This window comes from Eretmochelys imbricata, chromosome 4 (genome assembly GCF_965152235.1).
Source record: "Eretmochelys imbricata isolate rEreImb1 chromosome 4, rEreImb1.hap1, whole genome shotgun sequence".
NCBI lineage: Eukaryota > Metazoa > Chordata > Testudines > Cheloniidae > Eretmochelys > Eretmochelys imbricata.
In genome coordinates, this window is record NC_135575.1 from 140,087,011 (window position 1) to 140,112,330 (window position 25,320).

General features: G+C 54.9%; 1 protein-coding gene across 1 annotated transcript in view; it reads right to left on the reverse strand.

Annotated features, from left to right (window-relative positions):
• Positions 1-1,434: 1,434 nt before the first annotated feature.
• Positions 1,435-25,320, reverse strand: part of ADAM33 (ADAM metallopeptidase domain 33) — a 75,924-nt gene continuing 52,038 nt past the window's right edge. The window contains exons 8-23 of the mRNA XM_077816040.1: positions 21,678-21,749; positions 20,918-21,084; positions 20,721-20,805; positions 19,819-19,961; positions 17,771-17,948; positions 17,098-17,187; positions 16,320-16,515; positions 14,739-14,847; positions 11,849-12,053; positions 10,887-10,964; positions 9,757-9,865; positions 8,934-9,081; positions 7,913-8,015; positions 4,452-4,685; positions 3,634-3,788; positions 1,435-1,628 (exon numbers count right to left, since the gene is read on the reverse strand). Coding sequence (XP_077672166.1) covers positions 1,577-1,628; positions 3,634-3,788; positions 4,452-4,685; positions 7,913-8,015; positions 8,934-9,081; positions 9,757-9,865; positions 10,887-10,964; positions 11,849-12,053; positions 14,739-14,847; positions 16,320-16,515; positions 17,098-17,187; positions 17,771-17,948; positions 19,819-19,961; positions 20,721-20,805; positions 20,918-21,084; positions 21,678-21,749 — 2,124 coding nt within the window. The 3' untranslated portion in view covers positions 1,435-1,576. The remainder of the gene's footprint in view (positions 1,629-3,633; positions 3,789-4,451; positions 4,686-7,912; positions 8,016-8,933; positions 9,082-9,756; positions 9,866-10,886; positions 10,965-11,848; positions 12,054-14,738; positions 14,848-16,319; positions 16,516-17,097; positions 17,188-17,770; positions 17,949-19,818; positions 19,962-20,720; positions 20,806-20,917; positions 21,085-21,677; positions 21,750-25,320) is intronic.

Genomic DNA, 25,320 nt, shown 5'->3' on the forward strand with positions numbered 1-25,320 from the left:
ACCTCTGTATTTGGCACTGGTGCGACTGGGGCTGAAACACTGTCCCCAGGTCTGGTGCTCACAATTCAAGAAGGATGTTGCTAAATTGGAGAGGGTTCAGAGAAGAGCCACGAGAATGATTAAACCTGCCTTACAGTGATAGACTGAAAGGGCTTAATCCATTTAGCTTAACAAAGAGAAGGTTAAGGGGTGACTTGATCACAGTCCGTAATTACCTCTGGTTAATAGACCTGGTTGGGGTGGATTCTCCATCACTGACCATCTTTAAGTCAAATGGGATGTTTTTCTGAAGGAAAGGATCTAGTTCTCTGGCCTGTGATATACAGGAAGTCAGAGTAGCAGATCACAGTGGTCCCTTCTGGCCTAGGAATCTGTGAGCGGGTTGAGAAACGAGAGCCTTGACAACTGCACTTTGTGACTGAAGTGCCCGAGGGAAGGCGGTGATTCAGATCGAGCAAAACGAAAGAACACAAGGAGACTGGAGAAAGGCATTGTTCTCACTTCAGAGACCCTGACGACGTCAGGTGTCATGTCATAGGAAAGTGACTCAGACATTAAACACATCGTAATACTTCGCAGCACCTTCCATCTGAGGATCGTAAAGCCCTTGAGAGACATCAGTTTGTCAAACCTCACAACACCCTTGTGAGGTAGGTATTATTACCCCCATTTTACAGATGGGGAAACTGAGGCACAGAATGGTGCAGTGAGTTGGCCAAGGCCACGCAGTGAGTCAGTGGCAGAGTTGGGAGTGGGTCTCCCCAGCCCCCTGCTCTCACCACTGGTCCACACTTCTTCCCCCTTTTCATAATAAAACATTAGCAGCTCAGAAAGCAACCACATGGCTTACACCATATGACGGGAACAAAGCACGTGGCTGGGGAACCCCCCGCTCCCTGAAATAGCCATGCAGCTGAAACCCCGTTGCCACACGTGCCGCACGAAAGAAGCACTCCCAGCTGGCTCCTCTTCAGAGCACCTTATTCTGCTGGGCTCTCCACGATTGCCACGGCCTTTCAGACCAGGAGGAAGCCGGGGAGGGTGACAACAAGGATCCTCCAGGGACACGCCAGTCAGACACCCCACCGCTAGGTGGCACCGTTTGAGTCGGCAATTGCATTGTCCCCCGGGCCGCGTGGATCGCCCGTGCCAGCTGTGGTAACAACGTCCAGCACTGGATTCTGCTGGCGAGAGAGGCAAAGGTAGCTAGGCCCTGCCTTGGGACTGGTCACCAGCCTCTTCCATCAGTGCTGGCTGCTTAGGGAACCCAGATCTGCTGCTTCCCAGCCCAGCAGGCATGGCTGGGAAGGAGCAGAGTCTGGATGATGCCCCTGGCAGGCAGCTGATGCATCATGGTTAACCCCACAAGCTGCCCTGCCCACCCCACCCCAATGATATAGCTCCGTACCACTTTCCCTTCCCCCACACCCTCCCTCTTTTATGTGCAGAAACATTTCCCCTCATATAAAAATAGTCCTTTGGTATCCAAAAGAGCCCCGTCGCCTGCAATAGTGCAAATGAGGAGAACCAGTTCGGGGAGCATGTGCGAGGATTCTTCTTGCTTTTTCCACATTTGTCATTTCTTAAAGGGGAAGGAGGCGGACTGGACTTTGAACCCCGGGACGGGCCTAATGGAGAGAAAGAGAAAAATGCCACGTTCGAGAGAGCAGAAACCAACCGGCAATTGTGCAGCTCTCGGCACTGAAGGGGCTTCATAAACATCGAGCTCAAATTCACACCTGTGCAGAAAGACGGCTCACGGCCCAGGCACCACCCAAGTCCTGTGGGCGCCGGGGTCTGGCTTGTCTATTGAGACCATAAGCTCTCCGGGGCGCCCCCTTGTGTTTGTGCAACGCCTAGCAGCATGAGGCCACATTCCTGGCTGACCCGTAGGAACTGCCGTAATAAATATGATTACCAGTGAGACGCCAGCTCTCTGATATGGGCCCGTAGTCACAGGGGCTGAGAGATCACTATGGCCTTGCCAGGAAGGGCAATATTACTGAGGTCCCATTTTATGTACCACATGGGAACGAGGCCCAGAGTGACTAAGGGGATGTCTACACTGCATTGTAAACCTGGGTCTGTGGGACCCGGGCTTGTGAACTCAGTGTTTCCAAGCCCACGCTTGAGCGTCCACGCTGCACTGGAAACTTGGGCTTACAATGGGTGGACCCAGGTCTCACAGCCATGCTAGTGTGTCCACATTGCGCTGCATCCACACTGCACAATGACCGGGCTTGGACCCAAGCCACAGGAGGACTCACTCTCTGACTCACCCCTCTAGCAGTGTCCTGGGACCTGGAGCCTGAGCGCTTGTTGACCCGAGTCAGACTGATTTGTGTGTGGACAGAAGGGGGGCTTGGCTGAAACCTGAATCAGAGCCCAGGCTTAGGCCAGGTCTACACTCAAAAGTGAAGTCGACCCAACCACATCGCTCAGGGGCATGAAAAACCCACACCCCTGAGTGACATAGTTAAGCCGACCTGACCCCCCAGTACAGACAGCTCTGGGGCAATGATGCAAGAATTCTTCTGATCGAGCTACTGGCTCTTGGGGAGGTGGATTACCTACGCCAACGGGAGACCCCCCCGTTACTGCAGCAGTAGCCTTTCAAGTGCAGACATGCCCATAGCGTGGAGTGGAGACATATGGAAAGTGATGTACCCAAGGTTACAGAGGGAGTCTGTGGCAGAGCAAAGGATTGAACCTGCAGTTCCCCGCTCCCCAGTCCGGCCTGTTAACCACAAGGCCGTTCTTCCTGCTGGCAAGGCAAGCTCCTGCCACAGAGTGCAGCGTCAGCGGGATAGCTGGAAGGGGGAAGGGCGTGGGCAGGGAGAAAAAGGAGAAACAGCCCGGTCCCCTTGTTACTGCTCGCTGCCCTCTGGGCACATGGCAGGGAACAGGCCCGAACCCTGCAGGGAATCCCTGCACGCCCCCCTACCCCCACACCCCAGGCCTTTGGGCAGAGCCTGGCAGGTTGCGGCAGCTGAGTCTGAAGGAAGATGCCATCTGACTGTACAGAAACTTCCCATGCCACAGCCCCTTTGCAGCAGCCCCAAATGGACCCTTCCCCACCAGGGGCCTCTCAGGCAGCGAGAACTTGCTCACCCTTGCCCCATGGTGCCCCTCCAGCCACACAGAGCATTTACTAACCTCTATAGTGCTTCCTTAAGCCATCCAGCTCCCTCCCCCAGACTGCCCCGCAGACCATTCCCCTGGCCCCTGCTCAGCCCCAGCCCCGCCTCCCCCACCACACCGACCGTCCCCTCGGGCACTCCATCAGGCTGCCTTTGCCTAGACTTCCCACATCTCCACCAAGTGCAGCCTCCTAGGCCAGTCACCTGGCACCCCTCAGCCCGGGAGACTTGCTGACATGGGCCCTCTCTCAAGCCCCACGGACCATTTGCCTGGGCCCAGGAGGTGCTGGCCGCCTGCTCACTGTTGTTACACACTCGCCTGCAGCTCCTCCATTACTGCTGTAGCAAGGGAATGCGACCCTGCTCTCGACAGCTGCAGGGAAGGGGGGACATCTCCTGGTGGCCTCAGCCGCAGCATGCTGTACCACCGGATCCTGCCAGGATGCAGCCAGGCAAGGGGGCAGCCGAGCTTCGAGCTTCACTCTGGACTTACTTGGTTAGGTACCTGGCAGAGCTGGCCCCTGCTGCCTTGAAGTTGGTGGGAGGGACCGTGACCAGCAGGGTCCGTCCCTGTGCCAAGGGAGGTGTTTTGGCCAGGAGAGGGCTCCCAGGCAGAGGCCGGCGAGGGGGTCCGTGCTTTGAGACGATCTAGAGGAGACCATGGTACAAGCAGGTGTCAATCCAGCAGATTCTCTGTCCCAGGAACAGTCCCCAGCTGCCCACAGCACGGCCTCTCCAGCTGCAGGACAGAGCTGGGGCTACTGGAGACTAGAAATGGCGTATTGCTGTACATGCTATGCCCCAGGGGACCCAGGCGGACTTCAAACCCTCTCTTGCTGCTGGACATGGCTAGCTCTGCCCACCACTGCAACACAGCCACCTCTTGCGGGGGACCCAGCGGCTGTTTAACTCGGCCCAGCACCTCATTGGAAAGAGCCACGGAGGCAGAAATCCCTTCTCGAGGCGGCTAGGGGTGGGGTGGAGGCCCCGGGGCAGAGTCCTGTTCTGCAGACAAACAGGCCGTCAGCCACCAGCCCCGTGTGCACCAGGCGGGGTCTGAACCCAGGCCCTTGGTATCTAAAAGCATGAGCCTCTACCGCTGGAGCTAGAGTCAGCTCAGAGGCAGATAAGCCGCTACGCATGGCCTCACCCCGAGAGCGGGACAAAGAGAGACCCAGCAGTAGCCTGGGTCCTAGCAGCATTGAATGGGGCCTGGCTGACAGAGGTGAGAGAGGACACCTCATTGTACCCCAAGAGGGACCAACACAGTAACTGAACCCTTGTGCATTGGGGAGCGACCGGGAAACTCACCACAGGGGTCCTCACAGGGCTGCTGGGAAGAGGCTTCTTTGGAGGCAGCAGCTTGGGTTGGGAGCCGATCGTTTTGGCCGGAACGACGGGGGATTTGCCGCCAGGAGGAGGCGGCCTGGACGGCTTGAGGTCTCGGTGGGGCTGAGCAGCTGGGCTGGGAGCCTGGCGAAGGGGGTGGACAATGCTGATGGGCTGGGAACCGTTCGGCTTGAGGGGGAAGATGCTCCTGGCTGCCTGCAAGGCCGGAAGAACAAACAAATGAAGTCAAACCTAAGGCCCAGGTCCCCGGTCACTGGGAGGGGACTATCCTCAGCGGGCACACAGGAGTCCAGTGCCTATGTGTTCCTCTGCTTCTGTGCGGGTTGGTGCTCAACTGTTCCGGCCTCTTCACCTTCCCTTCTCCCTCACGAGACTGAAGGCCACGCTCACTCTTTGCAAGTGGAGTGGAACACAGTGCCTTGGAACTGTCGCCCCAGGAGAGGGACTAGGAATAGCGACTACCTTGGAAGTATCCAGCCCAGATTTTCCACCAGACCCAGTGCATTCTGGGACAGGACAGGACAGGACCAATGTTCCCTCTAATTTTTTCCATCCATGTGCAGAATAAATTTTGTTATGCACACCAAGGTATGTGTGGGCGTGCGCCACTAGGAGAAACAAAAAACCTAGATTTAATATATTTTTTTTTAAAAAGTTTACCATAGGGATAATTACTCCAGCCAGGACAGGTTAGGCTTTATAGAACTCACTACTCAAAGAATTAAATTTAAGTGTAAGAGAAATAAAAATTATGAAATGCATAGACCAGTCAAAACACTAAAATAACACATCTTGAAAGAATAAAATTACAGAGAATATATGTGCACTGTAGGAAGTACCAAGAAGTAACAACAACAATAACACAAGTGTGTTAGGAGGTGAGTGTGAAAGAGACTGTGTGTGAGAGAGAGAGAGAGAGAGAGAGAGAGAGAGAGAGAGAGAGAGAGAGAGACCGACCGACCGACCCAGAGACAGTGTGTGTGGGGAGAGGGGCTGCTGGGGAAGTTTCTGAGAGACACCACGCGCTCTCTCTTTGAGGCACTCACTAAAAGCTCTCCCGCTCTGTCCTGACTCTGAGCCCTGTCTCCCCTCCTGGCTCTGCGGAGATGGGGTACATGGGCAGGGGGAGGGGAAGGGAGAGAGACTATGTGATAAGCTGGCTGCTAGGGAAGGCTTAGAGACCATGCACTGTCTCTTTAAGAAATGCACACTCACTCACTCACCCTAGTTCTGACCTCAGACTGCCGCAGCTCCAAGTCCTGAGCCAGGCTGTCCCCTCTCCCCTGCTCTGCGGAGACGCGGTACGGGGTGGGAGGGAGGGGGGACACCCTGACCTCGGCATCTCCCTCCCCCCGCACTCTGCACAGCCAGCAGGAGGGTCCTGGGAGCAGCTGCAGGAGCAACATGGCTGCAAAGCAGCAGGAGGAGGGGCACCTGAACACACGCTGCCAGATGAGTGCGCTCTGCTAATCAGCTGCATGGCACTTGAATCTCTCCTGGACGGCCGCCCAGCTGCGCAGCTTAGAGGGGACAGAGGACAGGAGAGTTGCGGACTCCGTGCAGCCCTCCAGCCAGAGCGGACACGCTCACTAAACCCAAGGCTTCCTTCCATCGTATTGATTCCAAGTGCCAGCGTTGGAACAGAACGACAAGCAGCGAATCATAGAATATCAGGGTTGGAAGGGACCCCAGAAGGTCATCTAGTCCAACCCCCTGCTCGAAGCAGGACCAATTCCCAGTTAAATCATCCCAGCCAGGGCTTTGTCAAGCCTGACCTTAAAAACCTCTAAGGAAGGAGATTCTACCACCTCCCTAGGTAACGCATTCCAGTGTTTCACCACCCCCATAGTGAAAAAATTTTTCCTAATATCCAATCTAAACCTCCCCCACTGCAACTTGAGACCATTACTCCTCGTTCTGTCATCTGCTACCATTGAGAACAGTCTAGAGCCATCCTCTTTGGAACCCCCTTTCAGGTAGTTGAAAGCAGCTATCAAATCCCCCCTCATTCTTCTCTTCTGCAGACTAAACAATCCCAGCTCCCTCAGCCTCTCCTCATAAGTCATGTGTTCTAGACCCCTAATCATTTTTGTTGCCCTTCGCTGGACTCTCTCCAATTTATCCACATCCTTCTTGTAGTGTGGGACCCAAAACTGGACACAGTACTCCAGATGAGGCCTCACCAATGTCGAATAGAGGGGAACGATCACGTCCCTCGATCTGCTCGCTATGCCCCTACTTATACATCCCAAAATGCCATTGGCCATCTTGGCAACAAGGGCACACTGCTGACTCATATCCAGCTTCTCATCCACTGTCACCCCTAGGTCCTTTTCCGCACAACTGCTGCCTAGCCATTCGGTCCCTAGTCTGTAGCGGTGCATTGGATTCTTCCGTTCTAAGTGCAGGACCCTGCACTTATCCTTATTGAACCTCATCAGATTTCTTTTGGCCCAATCCTCCAATTTGTCTAGGTCCTTCTGTATCCTATCCCTCCCCTCCAGCGAAGCTGTCCACAGTCGCTGAGATTCAGTGTCAACTCCTGGCCTTGAGCCATTAAAGGAGAGTCATTTGCAACCTCTGCTAAGCTGCACCTTCGGGATGTAGTTCGAACCTGCTTCAACTGTCCACCTCCCACCCACCCCCACCCCCGCCCCGGCCCTTTGCCAGGTTGTCCGGGAGAAGATGGGACTTAGGGGAATGGTTCAAAAAGTGAACCACTGTTTGAAGGGCAGGGGTGAAAAGCAAATCAGTATTGGAGGAAGAGGCCTTGGTGGGAAAAGGAGCCATGTGACTGGATTATAAGGGTCTTGTCATTATTTATGAGAGCATAACATGTTTTAGCTGGGTTATGAGTGACTGGAAGCCTTCATTTAATGTAATAGTCAGTCAAGCACCAGCCAAGTTGCAGATTCTTGGCCCAGTTCTGGTCTCCGTTACGCTGCTTTTTTCTAAAAGCTCTGCTCTAGGAATTATTGTGGGGCAGTTCCCCAGCCTGCGTTACACAGGAGGCCAGACTAGATGATCACAACGGTCCCTTCTGGCCTGGAGTCTGTGGTGTAAATCTGGAGTGACTCTTGGCTTCGGTGGAAGTTATTCTGGATTTAGAGCAGTAAAATGCAGAGCAGTGAAATTCGGCCACGATGCTAATGAAATAAACCATGGCCACGTACACCCAGCCACCAAGGTTATTAGCGGGTGTAGAACCCAGGATCTACAGCACCAATAAAACTACAAGCCCGGCCTATTGAGCTCCAGGAATCACATTACTAGGTTCTGCTGGGTAGCAGATTTGGAGGTGCTGGAGCCAGCCGCTAGAGAGAGACGTGAGCACAAACACAGGAAGCTAGAGCACCATTCTAGGAAGAGGAGACGTAAACTTGGAGTAATCGGTCATGCAAAGATCTGAAGCCCCCACTTACTTTGTTAGTGCTGTTGGCAGCTTTACCAGAGGAGGAAACATCCTGCAAGGTGAAAGCCGCGTTCGAATGGCCCCCGGTTCCCTTCTGATGGATGGCTCCATTCCTGCCCCCAATCACAAACAGAAAACACAAGCTATAAAGAAAATCAAATGCTTTGCAATAGCTGCCCTCGCGGGTGTTGGCTATCAGACCCCGGAATGGACAAGTGAGCCATAAGGGGAAGAGAGTACGGTTACACGGCTGCTTTTAATACCCGAGGGAAGGTAGCATTTTCACTGAGGCATATTCTGAACGTGCCCGGGATTTAAATCGACAGATGGGGCTGGTTTCCTTTGCTGTTAACCATGTTTTTAAATATTTGGGTGCGGCTCAGAGAGGAGAGGATGGGGACCAGACAGAACACATGAAATGCTGAACTGATCTAGTTCTGGTCTGACACCGAAAACGTTTGCAGTCCCCTAGGAACAGAAGATGACACATGGATGGAGGTAGGCAGTGTTCATGTAGGATGCCCCTGAGTCTAGTGGATCATTCCTGCTCAGTGCTTTGGAGGAGAGATGCAAACTCCAATTTAGCCAGGGGAAAATCCCTTCCCAACCTCAAATCTGGCTATCAGTTTAACCCCATGCATGCAAGCAAGAATCACACATTCTGATCTCACATTAGTGTATATTGCAAGTAACTCCACAGAAGTGACACCTTGTGAAACTGGCATTAGATCAGATCAGAGGTAGACCCAAATTTTTAAAGATATTTAGGAGTTGCAGGTGACTGTCGATGGGATTTTGGCTCCTAAGTGTCTAAATCCCTTCTGACAATGAGATTTAGGCTCCTAAATCAGGTAGGCATTGCAATGCTGAGCGCAGCAGTGCCTAAATGCCTTTAACAATTTGGGCCCTATGCCCTATACCTCTAACCCACCCATTCTCTCCCCCAGTGAGTCGAGGCGCAGAATCAAATAACTGTGGGTGTCGCTGGGTCCTCAAGGGGGAGATGGTCTCTGGCTCCATCAGCCGCTCACCTGCACGTCTCCTGGCTCTTCCTCGTGCTCTTTATCCATTTGCTCAGGAGCAAGTTCTTCCGTCTGTAGCACCAGTAGATCCCCAAAGCTGCGGCAGGGAGGATCAGCAGGAAGACGAGCAGCAGGGCTATCAAGATGGCTTCATGGTCTGGGGAGGGGGGGGAAACGGAGAAATGAGGAGGGGGCTTGAAGTTGCATCAGCCCCTTACATTGGGGGTGGAAAACACCCCTTCCCATCTGACAGGAAAGCTCGGAGCAGTTTGGCTCTGCAGCGCGGCTGCGTAGAAAACAGCCATCTGTGTCCATCCCCTTCCGTTGCACCTCGTAGGGGTTCACAGCAAACCAGTACAGAGCCACCTTCTCCGACCGCCAGTGCTGCAAACCCAGACCCCGAGACCTTTGGCGTGGGCCTAACCTGCACATGCAAAATGGCGTGCCCAACGTATGCCCCCCACACAGGGCAAGCCGGAGTTGCAGACACATCTCTGCAAACAGCCTGTAGCTCCCGCCCAGCCACCGGGGACCCGAGAAGCTGCTGAAGAGGCAGCTGTGGGGAAGTATTGCCAACAGCTCTCCCTATGTATGGGGAGATGCCTAACGAACCTCCCCACTCGGGAGCTGTCCCATCAGCTGCTTTCTCTCTCCGCCTCGCCGTTCTTGAGCCTCTGGCATGTTAACAGAGAGAGAGCAGCTCCATGCTTCACTCCCACCTCCCATCCCAGGGAGCGGCCCGGCTTTGAGCTGAGGGTGGGTGTATGGAAGCCCTGGGGCCGCTGCCCCGCCCCCCTCCACCTCGGGCCACCGGCCTGACATCAGAACTCACTGTCGTGCTGCACGGGGCCGCTGTCCACGCTGCCCCCCAGGCCCGGCTTCTCGCAGTACGGGGGGGCCCAGCCGGCACTGCAGTGGCAGTTCTTGTTGCTGTTACAAACCTACAGGTGCAGGGAGAGGGTGTCAGGGCCAGGGCAGGGTAATGGTCAATAGCAGACTGGTAAGAGGACAAAGTGCAAGGAGATGAAAAGCCGGTGACGAGCTCCCACAGGCAACCAACACCGGAGAGGGCCCAACTGGGGAAGGAGGCATAGCCATGGTTAGTTTCAGCCTTCCCAGGCTCCACCTCGCCAGGAGAGCTCTCAGAGCAGTGACAGCAGCACTGGAAGAGCTCCGGACCATCCGTCTAGGTGCCTCTCTCACAGCCACCTTGGAGCACCCACGGTTCTGGCCAGGCCAGTCTGTAATCATGGGATCAAACCAACGTCCTTGTTGGCTGTCCCTTTCCCCCTCCCGGCGGGGTGAAGTGCTTGAGCCATCTAGCGGCCCACCTGGACATCTGCAGGTCCAGTTCCGTGGACTTGGGCGAGGCAATGCTCTGACATCGCATTGTTAAACCAACTGTGCTCTGGAAGCCCTTTTCTCCACTCATGCTCTGGAGGGGGGATTTTCTCCTGAAGAACTTTGCACTCCACCCAAACTGCTCCAAGTTCACTCACCCTCTACTCACCTTGGGGACCTGCTGGGAAGATACTGACCTACGATGCCAGAAGCTCTGGATTCATATTGCAGGGAGCCCTGCCTCTGGAGACCAAAACTTCATCCCCTTTAAACTTTTCATCAGAATGGCTCCTTGCTGGCCTACGTCTCTCCCTCCTGCATGAAGGTCTCAGCCGGGCTTCTGAGCATAGCTGGATGCTAAGCTGACAGGCATCTGAACCACACTCTGACCACTCCCAAACTGAGGCGAAGTTCAGATCTAGAACCCAGGCCCTTAGAACCCTGGTGATCCAACCTGTCCCCCCTCGAATTCGACCCCAGACTCAAACAGACCAACTCAGCCCCATCTCTATTTGACATGGATGCAAAGGGCAGGTGAGCACTTGGCTGTGAGACGCTCACCTCACTGGAGAACCTGAGCCAACCTCAGGACTCCACCAAAGCTCTGGGATGGTTACTCACCCCGTGGCCATGGCACTGCGAAATGCACTTCTCCAGCTCAAAGAAGGAAGCATTCTGGCACCTGCGATCCTTGCAGACCTGAGTGAAATGAGCGAGGGGGGAGTTAGTGGGGAAAGACCTAGGAGTTCAGATAGGAAAATGTAACCTTGCATTCCTCAGCTAGGACCCCTGGGCACCTAGACATCTTGGGAGATGGAGCCTCCAACGCGTCATTCTGCAGTTGTAATGTGCAAACCCCAATAATATCTCAGACACTTCAGACCTGATTAGTGAATCCAGTCCCTTCCACCCTGCCTCCTCCCTTCCCCGCAAGCGTCAGCTGGGACCCCAGAGCGCCTTCCCAAGGGTTCAGTCGGGGCGATATTCCCGGTATGCCAGCAGCACAGATCCACTTTGGAAACTCCTTCCTAGTCTAACTGAGCTGGCTGACTTCCTTCATGAAGCGTGTGGAGATGCGGGGTGAGCAATGCTGCACAAGGGCGAGCAATGCCCCTTCGCCCCTCATATCCCCGTCCCCGCACGTACAGACGTGTGGGTTGTGCTGGGATGTTCTGAGGTGAATTCAGCACTGGAGGGACGGGATCACATTGACAGCCCAGAGACTGGAGTCCTCTCTGGCTAGGGCCCCCCGCCAGCCTTGATCTCTCCCACCACCGTGCCTCCACCCTGACCTGCAGGGACCATCTCTCTGGGTCTGGAGGGAGCTCCGCCCCATGGCCCAGCCAGTCCTGCCTGCCAAGCAGGAGGCTAACTCATGCCCCCTGCGGCGGTGCGGGCACCGTATCTCTGAAGCCCGTAATGAGGCCAATTCCCTTCAGCTGCAGGGGCGAAGGGGGTCAGGAGCCCCTCTGTGTCCTGCATCGTCCTGCCCAAGGCTCTGCTGGGTGAGTCTCCAGGAACCAAAGACCACAGCGTCCTCCAACCGCTCAGGAAGTGGGGCGGGGGAGGGAGGGGGCGCTTACCATCCCGTCCCCACACTTGGTCCCCGTCATCACCAGGCCGGGGTCTGACAGGTCCCCCTCGTCGTCCTTGGTGGCGTACATGAAGGTGCCTCTGCATTTCACCTCCCGCCCGTTGAAGCGGATGGTGGTGTCCATGGAGACGGTGTTGGTCCCCTTGGGTTTCCTGGCCGAGCTCTGGCACTGGATCTTGCCGCACTTGGCGTCTCTAGGAAGACAGGCGCCAAGGTTACTTAACAGGCCGTCGCCGGTCGAGCTGAACTCGTCGAGTTATTGGCCCCCCCACCTCAGTATCAGAGAGGATCGGGACGTGCTGTAGGAGGAGCTTAACAAAGCAAGGGATTCTGGGTAATTCATGAGTTGTCTGCGAAAGCACGTGGCGGCTGTTGTCTCACATGACACCGCCTGCTAGGCCCAGGGCCCAATTCCAGAGAAGTCAATTGCCCATTCCCCAGAAACGCTCAGGCCCCAGAGCATTTTCATTTGGACCCCTCTCCCTGCAGTGTTGTGAGACCCCCTCGCTTGCCTAAGTGCCACTTCTAGTACCTGTCTGCCAGGGAGCTGAGGGCATGGACCACAAACGATTCTCTCTCTGCACCAGACACAGCCCCGGGGCAGCATGAATGTCTTCACGGAGCAGTTGCATGCTGTTAGGATATAGATATTCAGGCCTGTCTGTGAAGGCCTAGACTCTAAGAATTTAGGTGTATTCTTATCACTTGGCCAGTTAGAGGTATAAAAGAAAGAATCAAAATCACTGTCTGCCGGTGTAAGGGCCTTCTCTTACTGTGACAGCCTGAGGCCCTGTTCTTAGGCTAAGGCCTTTGGCTAAGCAGCAGAGGCAGCCGTAAGCTGGGAAGCGACCGGTCACATCCTCACATTCCAAACTAGTCACATTGAAAGAAGGTGCTATTGGGCTGTTAGGATACAATCCTGTCCTGATAGTGCCTATCGCCTCCAGAGAAAGGGAAGTGCCTAGAAGATGTAAAAGAAAACTTAGTTTGATCGCATCCTGTCTGGCAAGAACTCACTTATCAATAGCTGAGGTGTGAAATCCTCACTTCTGTGTTTGTTCTATCACTGTAGTCCCCATTTCCCTATTGTTTGTCTGTATAATCTCCGTCTGGTTCTGTGATTGTTTCTGTCTGCTGTATAATTAATTTTGCTGGTGTAAACTAATTAAAGTTGTGGGATATAATTGGTTAAATAATCAAGTTACAATATGTTAGGATTGGTTAGTTAAATTTCAGGAAAATGATTGGTTAAGGTATAGCTAAGCAGAACTCAAGTTTTACTATATAGTCTGCTGTCAATCAGGAAGTGTGCGTGTGTGGATGGGTGGGGGGGGGAATGGGAACAGGGAATGGGGGCGGGGGAAATTGGAATCATGTTTAGCTAAGGGCAGGAATGGGAACAGGGACACAGGTAAGGCTCTGTGGTGTCAGAGCTGGGAAGGGGGACACTAAGGAAGGAAACTGGAATCATGCTTGCTGGAAGTTCACCCCAATAAACATCAAATTGTTTGCACCTTTGGACTTTGGGTATTGTTGCTCTCTGTTCACGCGAGAAGGACCAGGGAAGTAAGTGGGCGAAGGAATAAGCCCCCTAACACATGCTACCAATGGATCAATGCAGAACAGTTCCTCTCCAGTCACCCGTTTCACGCTCCGATACTATCACTGGTCTCTCGCCCACCGACCGGCAGGTACATGAGGGTGACAAACCTACAGCTGCTAAATCACAGAATCGTAGGACTGGAAGGGACCCCGAGAGGTCATCTAGTCCAGTCCCCTGCACTTGGGGCAGGACTAATTATCTAGACCAGTGTTACTCAAAGTGGTGGTCCGCGGACTGAGCCATCGGCTGCCGGTCTGTGCGCACATTGGAAAAAAAAACTGCCGGTTCCCCACATCAGATAGCTTGAGAAGAGCTGATCTAGACCATCCCTGACAGGTGTCTGTCCCACCTACTCTTAAAAATCTCCAATGATGGAGATTCCACCACCTCCCTAGGCAATTTATTCCAGTGCTTCACCACTCTGACAGTTAGGCAGTTTTTCCTAATGTGCAACCTAAACTGCCCTTGCTGCAATTTAAGCCCATTGCTTCTTGTCCTGTCCTCAGAGGATAAGAACAATTTTTCTCCCTCCTCCTTGTAACAACCTTTTATGTACTTGAAAACTGTGATGTCCCTTCTCTTCTCCAGATTAAACTAACCCAATTTTTTCAATCTTCCCTCATAGGTCATGTTTTCTAGACCTTTAATCATTTTTGTTGCTCTTCTCTGGACTTTCTCCAATTTGTCCACATCTTTCCTGAAATGTGGTGCCCAGAACTGAACACAATACTCCTGATGAGGCCTTTTTAGCGCAGACTAGAGAGGAAGAATTACTTCTCGTGTCTTGCTTACAACACTCCTGCTAATACATCCCAGAATGATGTTTGCTTTTTTTTTTTTTGGCCACAGCGTTCCCCTGTTGACTCATATTTAGCTTGTGGTCAACTGTGACCCCAGATCCCTTTCTGCAGTACTTCTTCCTAGGCAGTCATTTCCCATTTTGTATGTGTGCAACTGATTGTTCCTTCCTAAGCGGAAATCGGACACTGTGCTACCTGCTAGGAGGAGGAATTGAATCTGGCCTTCAGGAGAGAGGGAAGGAGAAACAAGATTCTGGCTAAGGGAAGCCCAGACACTGACGCTGCTGGTGTAAGGATCGAACTCAAGATCTTCGGCACCGGGAGACATAGGGCCTCCCCCTGAGCTGCTGGGGATCTCCAGGAGCTAGGAGTGAGCAGCAGGCTGTTACCACAGGAGGCCAGCTGCTCGGGGGAGCCGTGATCACACTCACTAAGCTGGTGTGTTACACATGTGGGTGTGAATCCCCAGCGCCCACCTCCGGTCACATTTCACGTAATGCCCCTGGCTGTCCTTGCCGCAGTTCCCATACGTGTCGCCGGCTGTGTTGACATCTTGGAAACAGGCGTCGGGAGCCGGCCAGGCGCCTGCAGGGGAGAAGAATCAACGCGCCCTGAGCAACCCTGCGTGCAGACCCCAGGCCGTGGGGATGGCGGAGACCGGTGGGGGTGGGGGTGGAAAGCCAGAGCGAGGGTGGGGGCTCAGAGGTTGCAGCCGTGTGGCGCACGCTGGAGGTTCAGCTGCTCACACAGACCCTTGGGTTTGCCATGCGGGGCTGGAAATGCCCGGGGTGCGGGATCTCCCTGGAGACGCTTGCAGCTCCAGCATCAGGCCACGCTTGCACCCAGGCTGCGCAGAGGTGGCAGGGAGACTCGGGGGGAAGAAAAAGGAGCCACTTTTGCCCGGTGGCTTCGCGGAGGAATTCAGTCTCCAGGGCCGTTTCCCCTGCTGCACTGCGCAGTACACAGCCCAGTCCAGTAGGTGGCACTAACAACACACTAACGGGAAGATTCTCCATCGGTATGGGAAAACGGGACAGGCCACGCGCGAAGAATCACACCTGCTAATCTGTAGCCTATGAGCCAGGCTCCCCCAAGGCTCACCGCTCCGCCCGGACCGAGATGACCAGGGTGCCCTGGCTGCCTATCGCTAGCGTGTCTGAACTGGCGTGCGGAGCCGGTGCGCATGGGCAGGGCGCGTGTGCGGGGGGATGCAGCGTGCACCTGGCGTGCACATGCAGCAAGCACTGGGATTGAAGGGCGGGTGGGCAGCGTGTCCCACGGAGGTGTCACGCAACATGCGGGCGTCTTGTGTGCCGTGGGTCTTGCCTGGGGGGTGCTGTGTGTGCACTGAGGGCTGGCGAAAGAGGGGAGGGGAATACAGCAGAGCTCCCCACACTGTGGGGCACGCTCCCCTGGAGGATGCGACTGGGGCCTGGGCCAGACCCCACAGAGGGCGGGGAGAGAGCGCCACCTCCTGGCCCAAGCTGCCGGCCCTGTGTCCAGCGTTCCGCTCCCACCCCCAGCTCCAGCTGTGGCCCCCTTACCCCTACCCACAGTCTCCCCTCCCCCCCAGAGCTGTGGCCTCACTCTCGCCCCTGCTGGGGGGGAGGGGGGGGGCGGCAGGAAGTAAAAAGTTCAGGGACCACCGGGATACGGATGCCGTGCAAGCAGAAGCGCAGACGCAGTGTTTCTGGAGGCGGCTGGCACACGGCTGAGCGGGTTTAACGCCCATCCCAGTGACACAGGAGCTAGAGAACCTGCATACGGCAGGAGGGGGCTGCCCAAACACCCACCCCAGGCATAATGCAGCCAGACCTGCCCTGGGGAGCAGCGGCCCCAGCCTGGAAACATGCTGCCCCTTGGGCCTGAACGTCACAGGCTCGTCCCGACCGCAGGGGAACGTCGGCGGACGCACCGGCTGGGCCCGAGGGCTGGCAACAGAGAGGCCAACGGCTGGGCAAGCTCGGAGCCGTTCGGTGTGTCCCTCCCCCCCGCCAAAGCCAGGTGCGAGCCCTGTACGCAGAGCGAGGAACGGAATGGGAGGGAGCCGGGCTCACCTGGGCCCCAGAGCTGCACGCATTGCTGGTGATGAGTCAGGCACATGCCGTTGCTGCAGTACGCGTCCCCACTGGCACAGGCCGAGCCATCCAGCAGGTACACGTTGCCGGGGCAGTAGGGCGAGGCCCCCGTACAGTATTCAGGGAGGTCGCAGGATCCAGCCGGCTCTCTGCACATGGTCCCAGCTGTCTTCAGCTGCCAGAGCCGGAGGAGAAGAGAGACATTTGCACCTCGGTCCCATCAGCCGCAAAAAGCCCTTTAGCCGTGCCCGCCTCGTAGCCACACCAGGTGGCCTGGTCCCCTGAGCCCCCAGTGGGGTGGGTTGGAGGCTGACTGGCAGCTGGACTAGCCACTCCATCAGCACTGGGATTAGATCTACTCCCTCCTGATCCTCTCCCTTGGGGCCCAGCCGCGGTAACATGTTCAGGGCCAGACGAAGACAGGAAATCCAGGCCTCTTGACTCCCAGCCCCATGCGGTAGCCACAGAAGCAGTCAGCAGGGATTCCCGAGGGAGCCTGGCCATCGGAGGGCTAATGGGCAAGAGCCACCATCGTGGTAGCCAAGGGGACTGAACCCAGGCCCTCCAGAGGTTGAGCAGGTTGAACAAGAACAGGTTGAGCTAGAGGATTACGCTGGGATCCGCAGCCCCTTGCTGAGGATCAGGCCCAGAGGGGGGCTCTCTTCCTCAAACCCGATCCTACACAGAGCCGTCTGCTCCCACCTCCCTCCCCCAGCACCGAGTCCGGCCAGCCCCTGGCCCAGCCGGGCGAGGTTACCTGGCAGCTCTGACAGCAGTCCCCGTGGGCGCACTGGGCTCCGGCCTTCAGCGTGCAGTTGTGCGCGTTGCAGCAGGGGTTGGTGCACTCCTGTACAGGGAGAGCCAGCCACGGATCAGCTGGCTACTTGGCCTTTCTCAAGCTGACCCTGGTCATTTCCTTTCCCCCCCACCACCACCCCAGGGCTGGCTTCTGGGGACCCTCCCCCTCTCCAAGATAGCTCTTCAGTCCTCCTTAGGGGAGGAAGCACTTCACTGAGGTCAGTATCATTACCCCTATTTTGCAGATGGGGAAACTGAGGCACGAGGTGGGGCGCAACTTGCCCTACCTAGCGAGCGGGAGGACCCCCCGGTTAACAGCCTTTGGCCAGAACCTCGCCATGGTTCACACTGATTTCTCACTGACGACAGGTAGCGCCCAGAGGCCTCGTCCAGATCAGCGTCCCACTGTGCTAGGTTCCACACAAACACACTGTAAGCGCTCAGAGTCAGAAGGTCTGATCTAAAGCCCACTGAATTGAACTGAATCCCCCCCTTCTGTCCCCTGTTCACTCCCCCTCCATCCACGAGGTGTTCTACCCCTGTGCTGCCCCGCATTGGGCACAGCAGATAATGGGGTGCCAGGTGCCTGCAAGGGCATGGCTCAGTTCTCCTTGCAGAGCCAGGGCACCTACCCCTAGCTCCCCACAGTCACACTCCTCCCCGTCCTCCAGAAAGCCATTTCCACACTTCTTGCCCACCACCAGGTCTTTGGTGCTGGGCATGTTGAAGAGACACATCCCGCCTCCCTTGTGGAAGTAACTCTCCAGCTGTCTCTTGCTGCAGAAGCTGAACACGCGAGGGAACGGGTGGCTGCGGAGTGGGGGGAAGAGAGAGAGAGAAAGACAGGGACATATTTAAATCGGAGCAACCAGTTCCGAGGGGAGAAGGGAAGACACCAATACATCTGAGCTTGGCAGCCCAAATGCCTGGGAATTAGAGAGCACAGGGTCTTCAATGCACATGCGGTGATATCCACCCCTATGCCCCACTTAATCCCTGTTTTGAAACATGCCCTGTAGGCAGACTTCATAGTACTGGAGAGTAATGACCAAAGCATCCTCCAGAGCAGGGTCACGCGGGCAAGCAGCCTGTGAGGTGCTCAGGTATTACAGTGATGGGAGCCAGAAAAGTTCCTAAGGTAGATTACTCCTGGGGGAATTCTGCGCCACTGTGCAAGCGCAGAATTAATGTCCCCTGCAGATTTTACTCTTTCCCCACAGAAAAATTGATTCACACGTCCCTCCTGGGCACCGGGAGGTGGGTCTGGTTTGAGCATCGGGAGCAGCTGGGAGAGACATAAATTGCCACCTCAGGGGATGGGGATGGGCTCTCTCTGTCCCCTATCGTGGTGAGCCCGGAGCTGGGGAGGGACAGGGCTAGGGATGCCATGGCTGGTGGCTCCTACTGTGCGCCTCGGGGCCAGGGCCAGGTCAAAATCAGACCTGCCTCTGGAAATGTCCCCCGGCTGCAGGAAGTTCCCCAAGGACCCCCAGCTTCCTGCACCAATCACTCCCCAGCTGTGGGGGGGGAGGGGTCACTGTACGAGGAACTGCCCAACCCCCATGCATCTGGACCACCCCACACTCAGAACCCCGACGCCAAGCTCCACCCTCCCTGCACCTGGATCACCCCACCAAGCTCCCCCACATCCAAACCCCTACCCCACCGAACCCCAACCAGCTGCAACCAGACCCCCACCCCACTCAGCCTCACTCCCCCAGCACCCAGACTCCCCCCCTCGCTGAGTCCCAACCACCTTCACCTGGATCCCCTGCAGAGTCCCTAAATCAGCGGTTCTCAAACTTTAGCAACCTGAGGACCCCCATTTTGATTTAAAAAATTTTGCAGAGCCCCCAAAGCCTCCGTTCAGCCCCAGGCCCTACCCCCACTGCACCCCTTCCCCCAAGGCCCCACTCCCCCCACACCTCTTCCCACCCTCACTCCTCCCCCTCCCTCCCAGCACCTCCTGAATGCCACTGAACAGCTGTTCCCCAGCATGCAGGAGGCACTGGGAGGGAGGGAGGGAGGGGAGTTGATCAGAGGGGCCCACGGACCCCTTGGAGGGACCCCGCAGACCCCTAGGGGTCTACGGAGCCCAGTTTGAGAAACGCTGACCTACGTAACTGAAAACGATGTGACTGTATTGTGCTATTTTGACAAAGCAAATATTGTGCGTTGAATTCTTAATTTGTTGGTGCAGAATTGCCTCAGGAGCAGCAGAGCGATAGAAACCCCTTTCAGAGGAGACCCATGAAGCAGGAACTTGGGTCTTCAGAGGGGAACGGCTACTGAGTTTGCCCGTTCGGTGACTCTGTGGCTGGGTCCGTTCAGAAACCGCCGGTGTCAGCGAAAGCACCCGAGGTAGGTGTGGGGAGAGCGTGCCCCGCCTCACCACAGAAACACAGGCCTCGGCCACAGGAGCGAACAGAGACTCCGGCTCTGCAGAACAGCAGCGCTCCCGTTAAACACGCTCCAGCCACTGGAAAGAGACGTGACCACACGCGTGTGCAGGCCTGAATGGAGGGTAGCGGTAAAACACGCACCAGCCGCGCCGTGATAACTCAGACACAGTGCTCATCGCTACGCCGGACTCTGGTAAGGGCAGCACCCCTGGGGCCTGCAATGAACAATGCACGCGGGGAGCCGCGGGCAGCCACTTCCTCCGCCGACACCCTCTCACCCAGTGGCAGCGGCCATGACGCAGCCTCCTTGAGCCGGGGTGGCCTCCACGCAGCAGCCCTCGCTGTCGTGGCTCATGCCGAAGTTGTGCCCGATTTCGTGAGCCATGGTGGCGGCGGCTCCGATCGGCAGGTCCGAGTGGTCCTGGTGCAGAGAAGGGGAGGGACGAAGACAGCATCAGGGCCTGTGCCCTCCAGGCTGGGGAGAGCAGCTCGGCCTGGTAAAGGAGCTGGTGCCACTTGGCTCAGAAGGGCTGGGATCGTATCCCCGATGGTGAGGAAAGCAGAGGATGCCCGTGGCACCTCAAGGCTGGTCTCCGCCTGGGATCCCAGCTCCGAGGGGCACGGGGAACAGAGATGCGGAACGGAGCCAGAGTCAGAGGTCAGGGCCTGTGCTCCTGTGTCGAGATTTGGACCCAGAGCTTCCCATGAGGTGGTGTCAGGCCTGGAATCGGGGTTCAGCCCCCTATGAAATGCAACCCCAGCTCTGAGTTCCCCCAAGTTCCGGGGCGTTTGGGTGCAGGGCTCAGGCTCCAATGGCGGGATTGTGTCGTACAGCTCAAGGGGGACCCCAGGATCTGGCCACCCTGTGAACAAGCACCAAGGCCTCGGACCACAGAGGGAAAGGGCTCCAGCTGACAGAGGAGCAAGGTCCGCTAAGCTCCTACAGCTACTGATGCTGCTCAAGAAGGCCTGGGCCGGCAGAGGAGCAAGCAGCTCAGGAAACACAAGGCCAGGCAGTTCTAGCCTACAGATTCCACGGGCACCGGCTCTAGAGGCTGCTAACTTGGCCCAGGAGAAGAGGGACCTGCAATGACGTAACCCCAGCAGGTGGGAGGGAGCCATGTGGGGGAGGAGGGTGCCCCAGAGAGCGAGGGGATCATGGGAACCCCCTTCTCCTTACCGCACTCACACCTCCCGAGTTCTCTGCGCTGCACATCCCCTCCAGCGGAGCCATCCCGATGGTCGTCCCTCGGAAGGTCCTGCCGCTGTCCAGACATGCACCGGAAACGAGAAGGGACGGGGTGGGCTCATGTTAGTGTGCCCTGGCGGCAGAGCGCTCGCCTGGGGAGACACCCACAGAGAAACCAGGGGACTCACGTCAGCAGCTGGGCATTGTCATGCTTCTTCCGAGACCTCAGCATCTTCTTCCACTGCAGGAAGGACCACAGGGTGGCATTAGCGTCGCTGGTGACCATGCACTGGTCCCTCTCCGTCCACACCTCCAGGCCGACGAGGGCCACTTTGATATTCAGAGACCTGTAAAACTGAGCAGGGGGCGGGGGGAAGACAACCAAACAGTGCTTCACAGCTGGGCCTCCGGTGAACTCCTCTGGATTCAGATCACCTCTGCCACGCTTCCCTCCCCACCCCATGGGGCAGAGGCCGTCATGCGTTCAGGTCTCGCGTTGCTCGAGGACACACTGGTACTGTGAGTCCGATCTGCAGTGATCCCCTAAGGGAAGAGCTGAACCTTAGCCCCCTAGTAGTCTCCACCCTCGACACGGTGGCAAGGCTTGTGCCAGTGGGAGCCACCCAAACTGGACAGGCCAAAGGGCAGGGACCAGATGAAGATCAGGCCGCTGGCCACTCCGCTTACCCTGCTCCTGCCCTGAGCCACGCTGGATGGCACAGGAAGGATTCAGACTCAGTGGCCCTGTGACTTAATCGAGACACAACAATGCTGGGAACCTTGGGGATAGGCCAGGGGCGCTGTCTAAGACAAAGGTTTGCCTGTCCGGAGTGGGGGCCTCAGCTCAAGTCTCAGCGCTGTGAGCCTGGGCCCGGGGACGCAAGGTGCTGTACACACGCGATGCCACGCAGAGAGCAACCTGCTCTGCCAAGGGCACCCGGGCGTTACCTTGTCCACGTAGTTGGCAATCTCCAGAATCCGCTGCTTTGTTTGGCCCAGGTTGCGATTCTGTTTGAGGAACTGGAGAGAAGGGAACAAAAGAGGGATTAGGCGAGGCGGGAGGGCATATTTAAGTCCCGTCTTAAGCAAAGCTACTGAGGGACCTTGCTCGACAACCATACGGGACTGGTGGGGGTGGATCTCACAATAACTTCAGCCATGGTCGAAAGAGATGGTGTCCATTTCCATCACCCACGATGGGGCGTCTGGGGTGGCCATGCCGAGCGTTCAGGCTTGAGGGGCTCGGCGCATGGAGCAACAGGGGGCTGGAGCTACTTCTATCGACCTCAGCAGCCGCTGGCCCAAATGACCTCTGACCGCAGCAGTGGCAATGAGCTTAGACCGACACGTGTGAGAAATCATTAGGTTAGGTTAGCTACCCGCAGGAACGGATCTTCCTCGACGACTTCCTGCCACACTAGTACCTCCAGCTCGTGCAGCCGGAAGGGAGGGGTTCCTGTCTGTTAGCAGAGCGTCCTGTTATTCGGTGCCCCACCCAGACACACGACACTGCAGCGGACCCTAGCTGCGCCAACGCGTCCGACAGACAAGGGATGAGTGTTCACAGGCCTCTCCTTTGTGGAGAGCTGAACTGCCGGGAGATTTCCTCCTGTGCTTCACCCAGGTCAGTGTCTGGATCTATTGCACACCAGAGGCCTCAGATTAGTGTCTCGGGGACCACGCTGGGGACCGGCTGCCCACCTCCGCTCCCGTAACTGCCGGGCGACATTACCGCCCATTGCTCAGGCTGGCGACGCAATGCCAGGACAGGAGTCCGTGCGTTTTAGCTGGCTTGCCAGGGGACTTAGCAACGGAAAGCCAGCGGGAGGATCCAGAACCACAGGGCCAGGTGACCTCTGCACAGTGCATCTTGACAACCTGCGATCTAAATCTCTGGGCCCGATTCTCAGCTGAGGCTGAGCGGAGAGGGGAGGGGAAGAGAACTGGTTACAGCTCCCTGATCCCAAGGACTAGTCTGCCCGGGCCTCGCAAAGGCTTGAGTACCCAAGGAACTGCCCTAATATGCTACTGTCACTGGGTCTCTAACGGACCCTAAGCCAGCGGAGGACAGAGGCCTGCTCTGCCAAAACCCCTCCCCACCGAGCCCCCTACAGAAGCCAGGGGAATTCCCTAGTGGCCACTCACAGCCAGGCAAGAATCAGGCGCTGGGTGTCCCATTCTCAGCTCCCATGCAAACGGGGTGTGGCGGGGGGGTTAGCAGCACCAGCATACGCGTGGCCTGAAAGAGAGACCTGGCATAAACGAGGTCTTACAGAGCCACACAGCGACAGGCACGCCGCTACGACTCCTTTTGTCAAATTTCAAATAAAAGGGTGTTTTTGCCTGGCAAGCGAGCAGTCGCCGTTGGCAGCTGCAGCCCAAGCCCTGGGAGCACTCAGTTTCACACTGAGGCAAGTCAAAGGGAAAGCGACCTCGCTGAGTTCCAGCGGCCAAGCTGAGAGGGCTGAGAAGGACAAACACGAGGGCAGAAGTAGTGCAAAGGAAACGGGGTTCCCAGGACTTGATCTGTTGCAGCTGCTGAGGTGGGTGAGCAGGATTCCTCACAAAGAGGGAGAGGGAGATGAGGTCCTGTGCTCTCAGCACCTCAGAACTGGGGGCTAGGAATTCCCGAGCTCCGACACTGACATGCCTTGTGCCCTTGGGCAGTCACTGGCCCGTTCTGTGCCTCTGTTTCCCCACTTGTGATTAAAGCCTCACCTTGGGGTGAGCATTCATTTGCTCATATCTGTCACGTGCTTTGTATATGGAAAGTCCTATATAAAAACCACCACTCTGAGCTCTTCCAAGGCAGTGACTCAGGAATAGGGCACCGGCAGCCGTGCTTCATCGAGCCACGTGCCCGTCCTTTCACGCTGACTTTTACATATCCCCGCAGTCATCCCGTCTCTCCCAGGACTGATTTGTGAGCCTAATCATTGGAGTGTTAGACCCGCAATAAAGGCGTTTCTACGGGATGGGGAGCAAGCAGATTCCGGACAGTGTTGGTATACAACACTTTAAATGCTTTTTTTCCCCGTATTTTTCTCGGAACATAAGATTGTTTTTACACAAAGATTTCTAATAGTCCTTGACCTTAAGTCCTTGCTTCAGTTGCTAATTTGCAACGCATGCATTCATGCCAAACACACGTCATTCATACCAAGCCTCAATGACCTATAACATATTACATGGCTATATATGAATCACAACATATACTGAGTTTTATATTATATATCTCCCAACATTCCCCCTTCTTGATACATGATTAATGCCATTAATTATTGCAGATTTCAGAGTAGCAGCCGTGTTAGTGTGGATCCTCAAAAAGAACAGGAGGACTTGTGGCACCTTAGAGACTAATCAATTGATTTGAGCATAAGCGTTCGTGAGCATCCGATGAAGTGGGCTGTAGCTCACGAAAGCTTATGCTCAAATCAATTGGTTAGTCTCTAAGGTGCCACAAGTACTCCTTTTCTTTTTATTAATTATTGCATCACTTTATAATTTTGCAAGCAATTTAATTGTATATATGACTTGCATTGAACCTTTCTATTTGGCAGTATAAACATAGGTTAACAAAATTATTAATGCAAATAACGAAACAATAGGATACAGCATTCAATTTAGAAGAGCTGGCACACTGGGAGACCATTTTTTAAACATTATACCAATGAGAAATTACCAAATTTTTTTTTATGTTAAAATTTGACCACCGTGAGTTAAAATAACATTTGTTATTTTTTTAGCTGAGCAGATACATTTCTTGCATATTTCCTGATTTTTTTGCTTTTACCAATTAATTTTATCGTTTTTAATGTATTTTTAAATTAAAGGACCAGTTTACATTTTTTGGTTTTTAAACAATTTTTTTTTTTTTTTAAAAAAAAGAGAGGACGTTGGTAAATAATTTTCTGAATAACGATCTTTGTTACGTTACCTTTACATGACTTAATTGGGTCTTCTTTTGTTATCCTTTTTTAAAACACACGAATACACCCATTGCCTAAATTAAACACGGTTGTGCCATTAGAGGTTAAGTACTGCATGGTACAGTGTTTGCTTGAATGGTTTAAATGACATTTTTTCAGGGACCAAGTTGGTTGTGGGCACACCCGTTTGCTTTGTTTTTACTTTTTACAATGTTTTGTTAAATTTTACTAATTTATCATTTTCTTTTGAATTAAGTGTGTTTTACTTATTTTTATTTGCCATAACTTTTTATTAATAATTTCTGGCAACACCCGGGTGACTGCCGCTGGTTTTTGTGTTGGGTAACAGCATTTTGCCTTTTTACGTTATATTTTTTTTTTAAATTTTGTAATTTGTTGATTTGGTATATGAGGATTTTTGAACCCTTTAAAAGGCCATTGCCCATTACTTAACAGAGTAACCATTTTGTTTTATGCACTGTATTTTATAAGTTTGCATTTGTACACATTGTATCGCTAGTACCATTTTACTGTTAATTTTAGACAGACCAAAAAGATTTGCATTTAGAGACGTTTCTAAGGCTTGGGCTTGTTTTAACTGGAGTTTTACACCTTTTTTGTTCCGATAATGCATCACAATTTTGACATGTGTTTGTATAGCC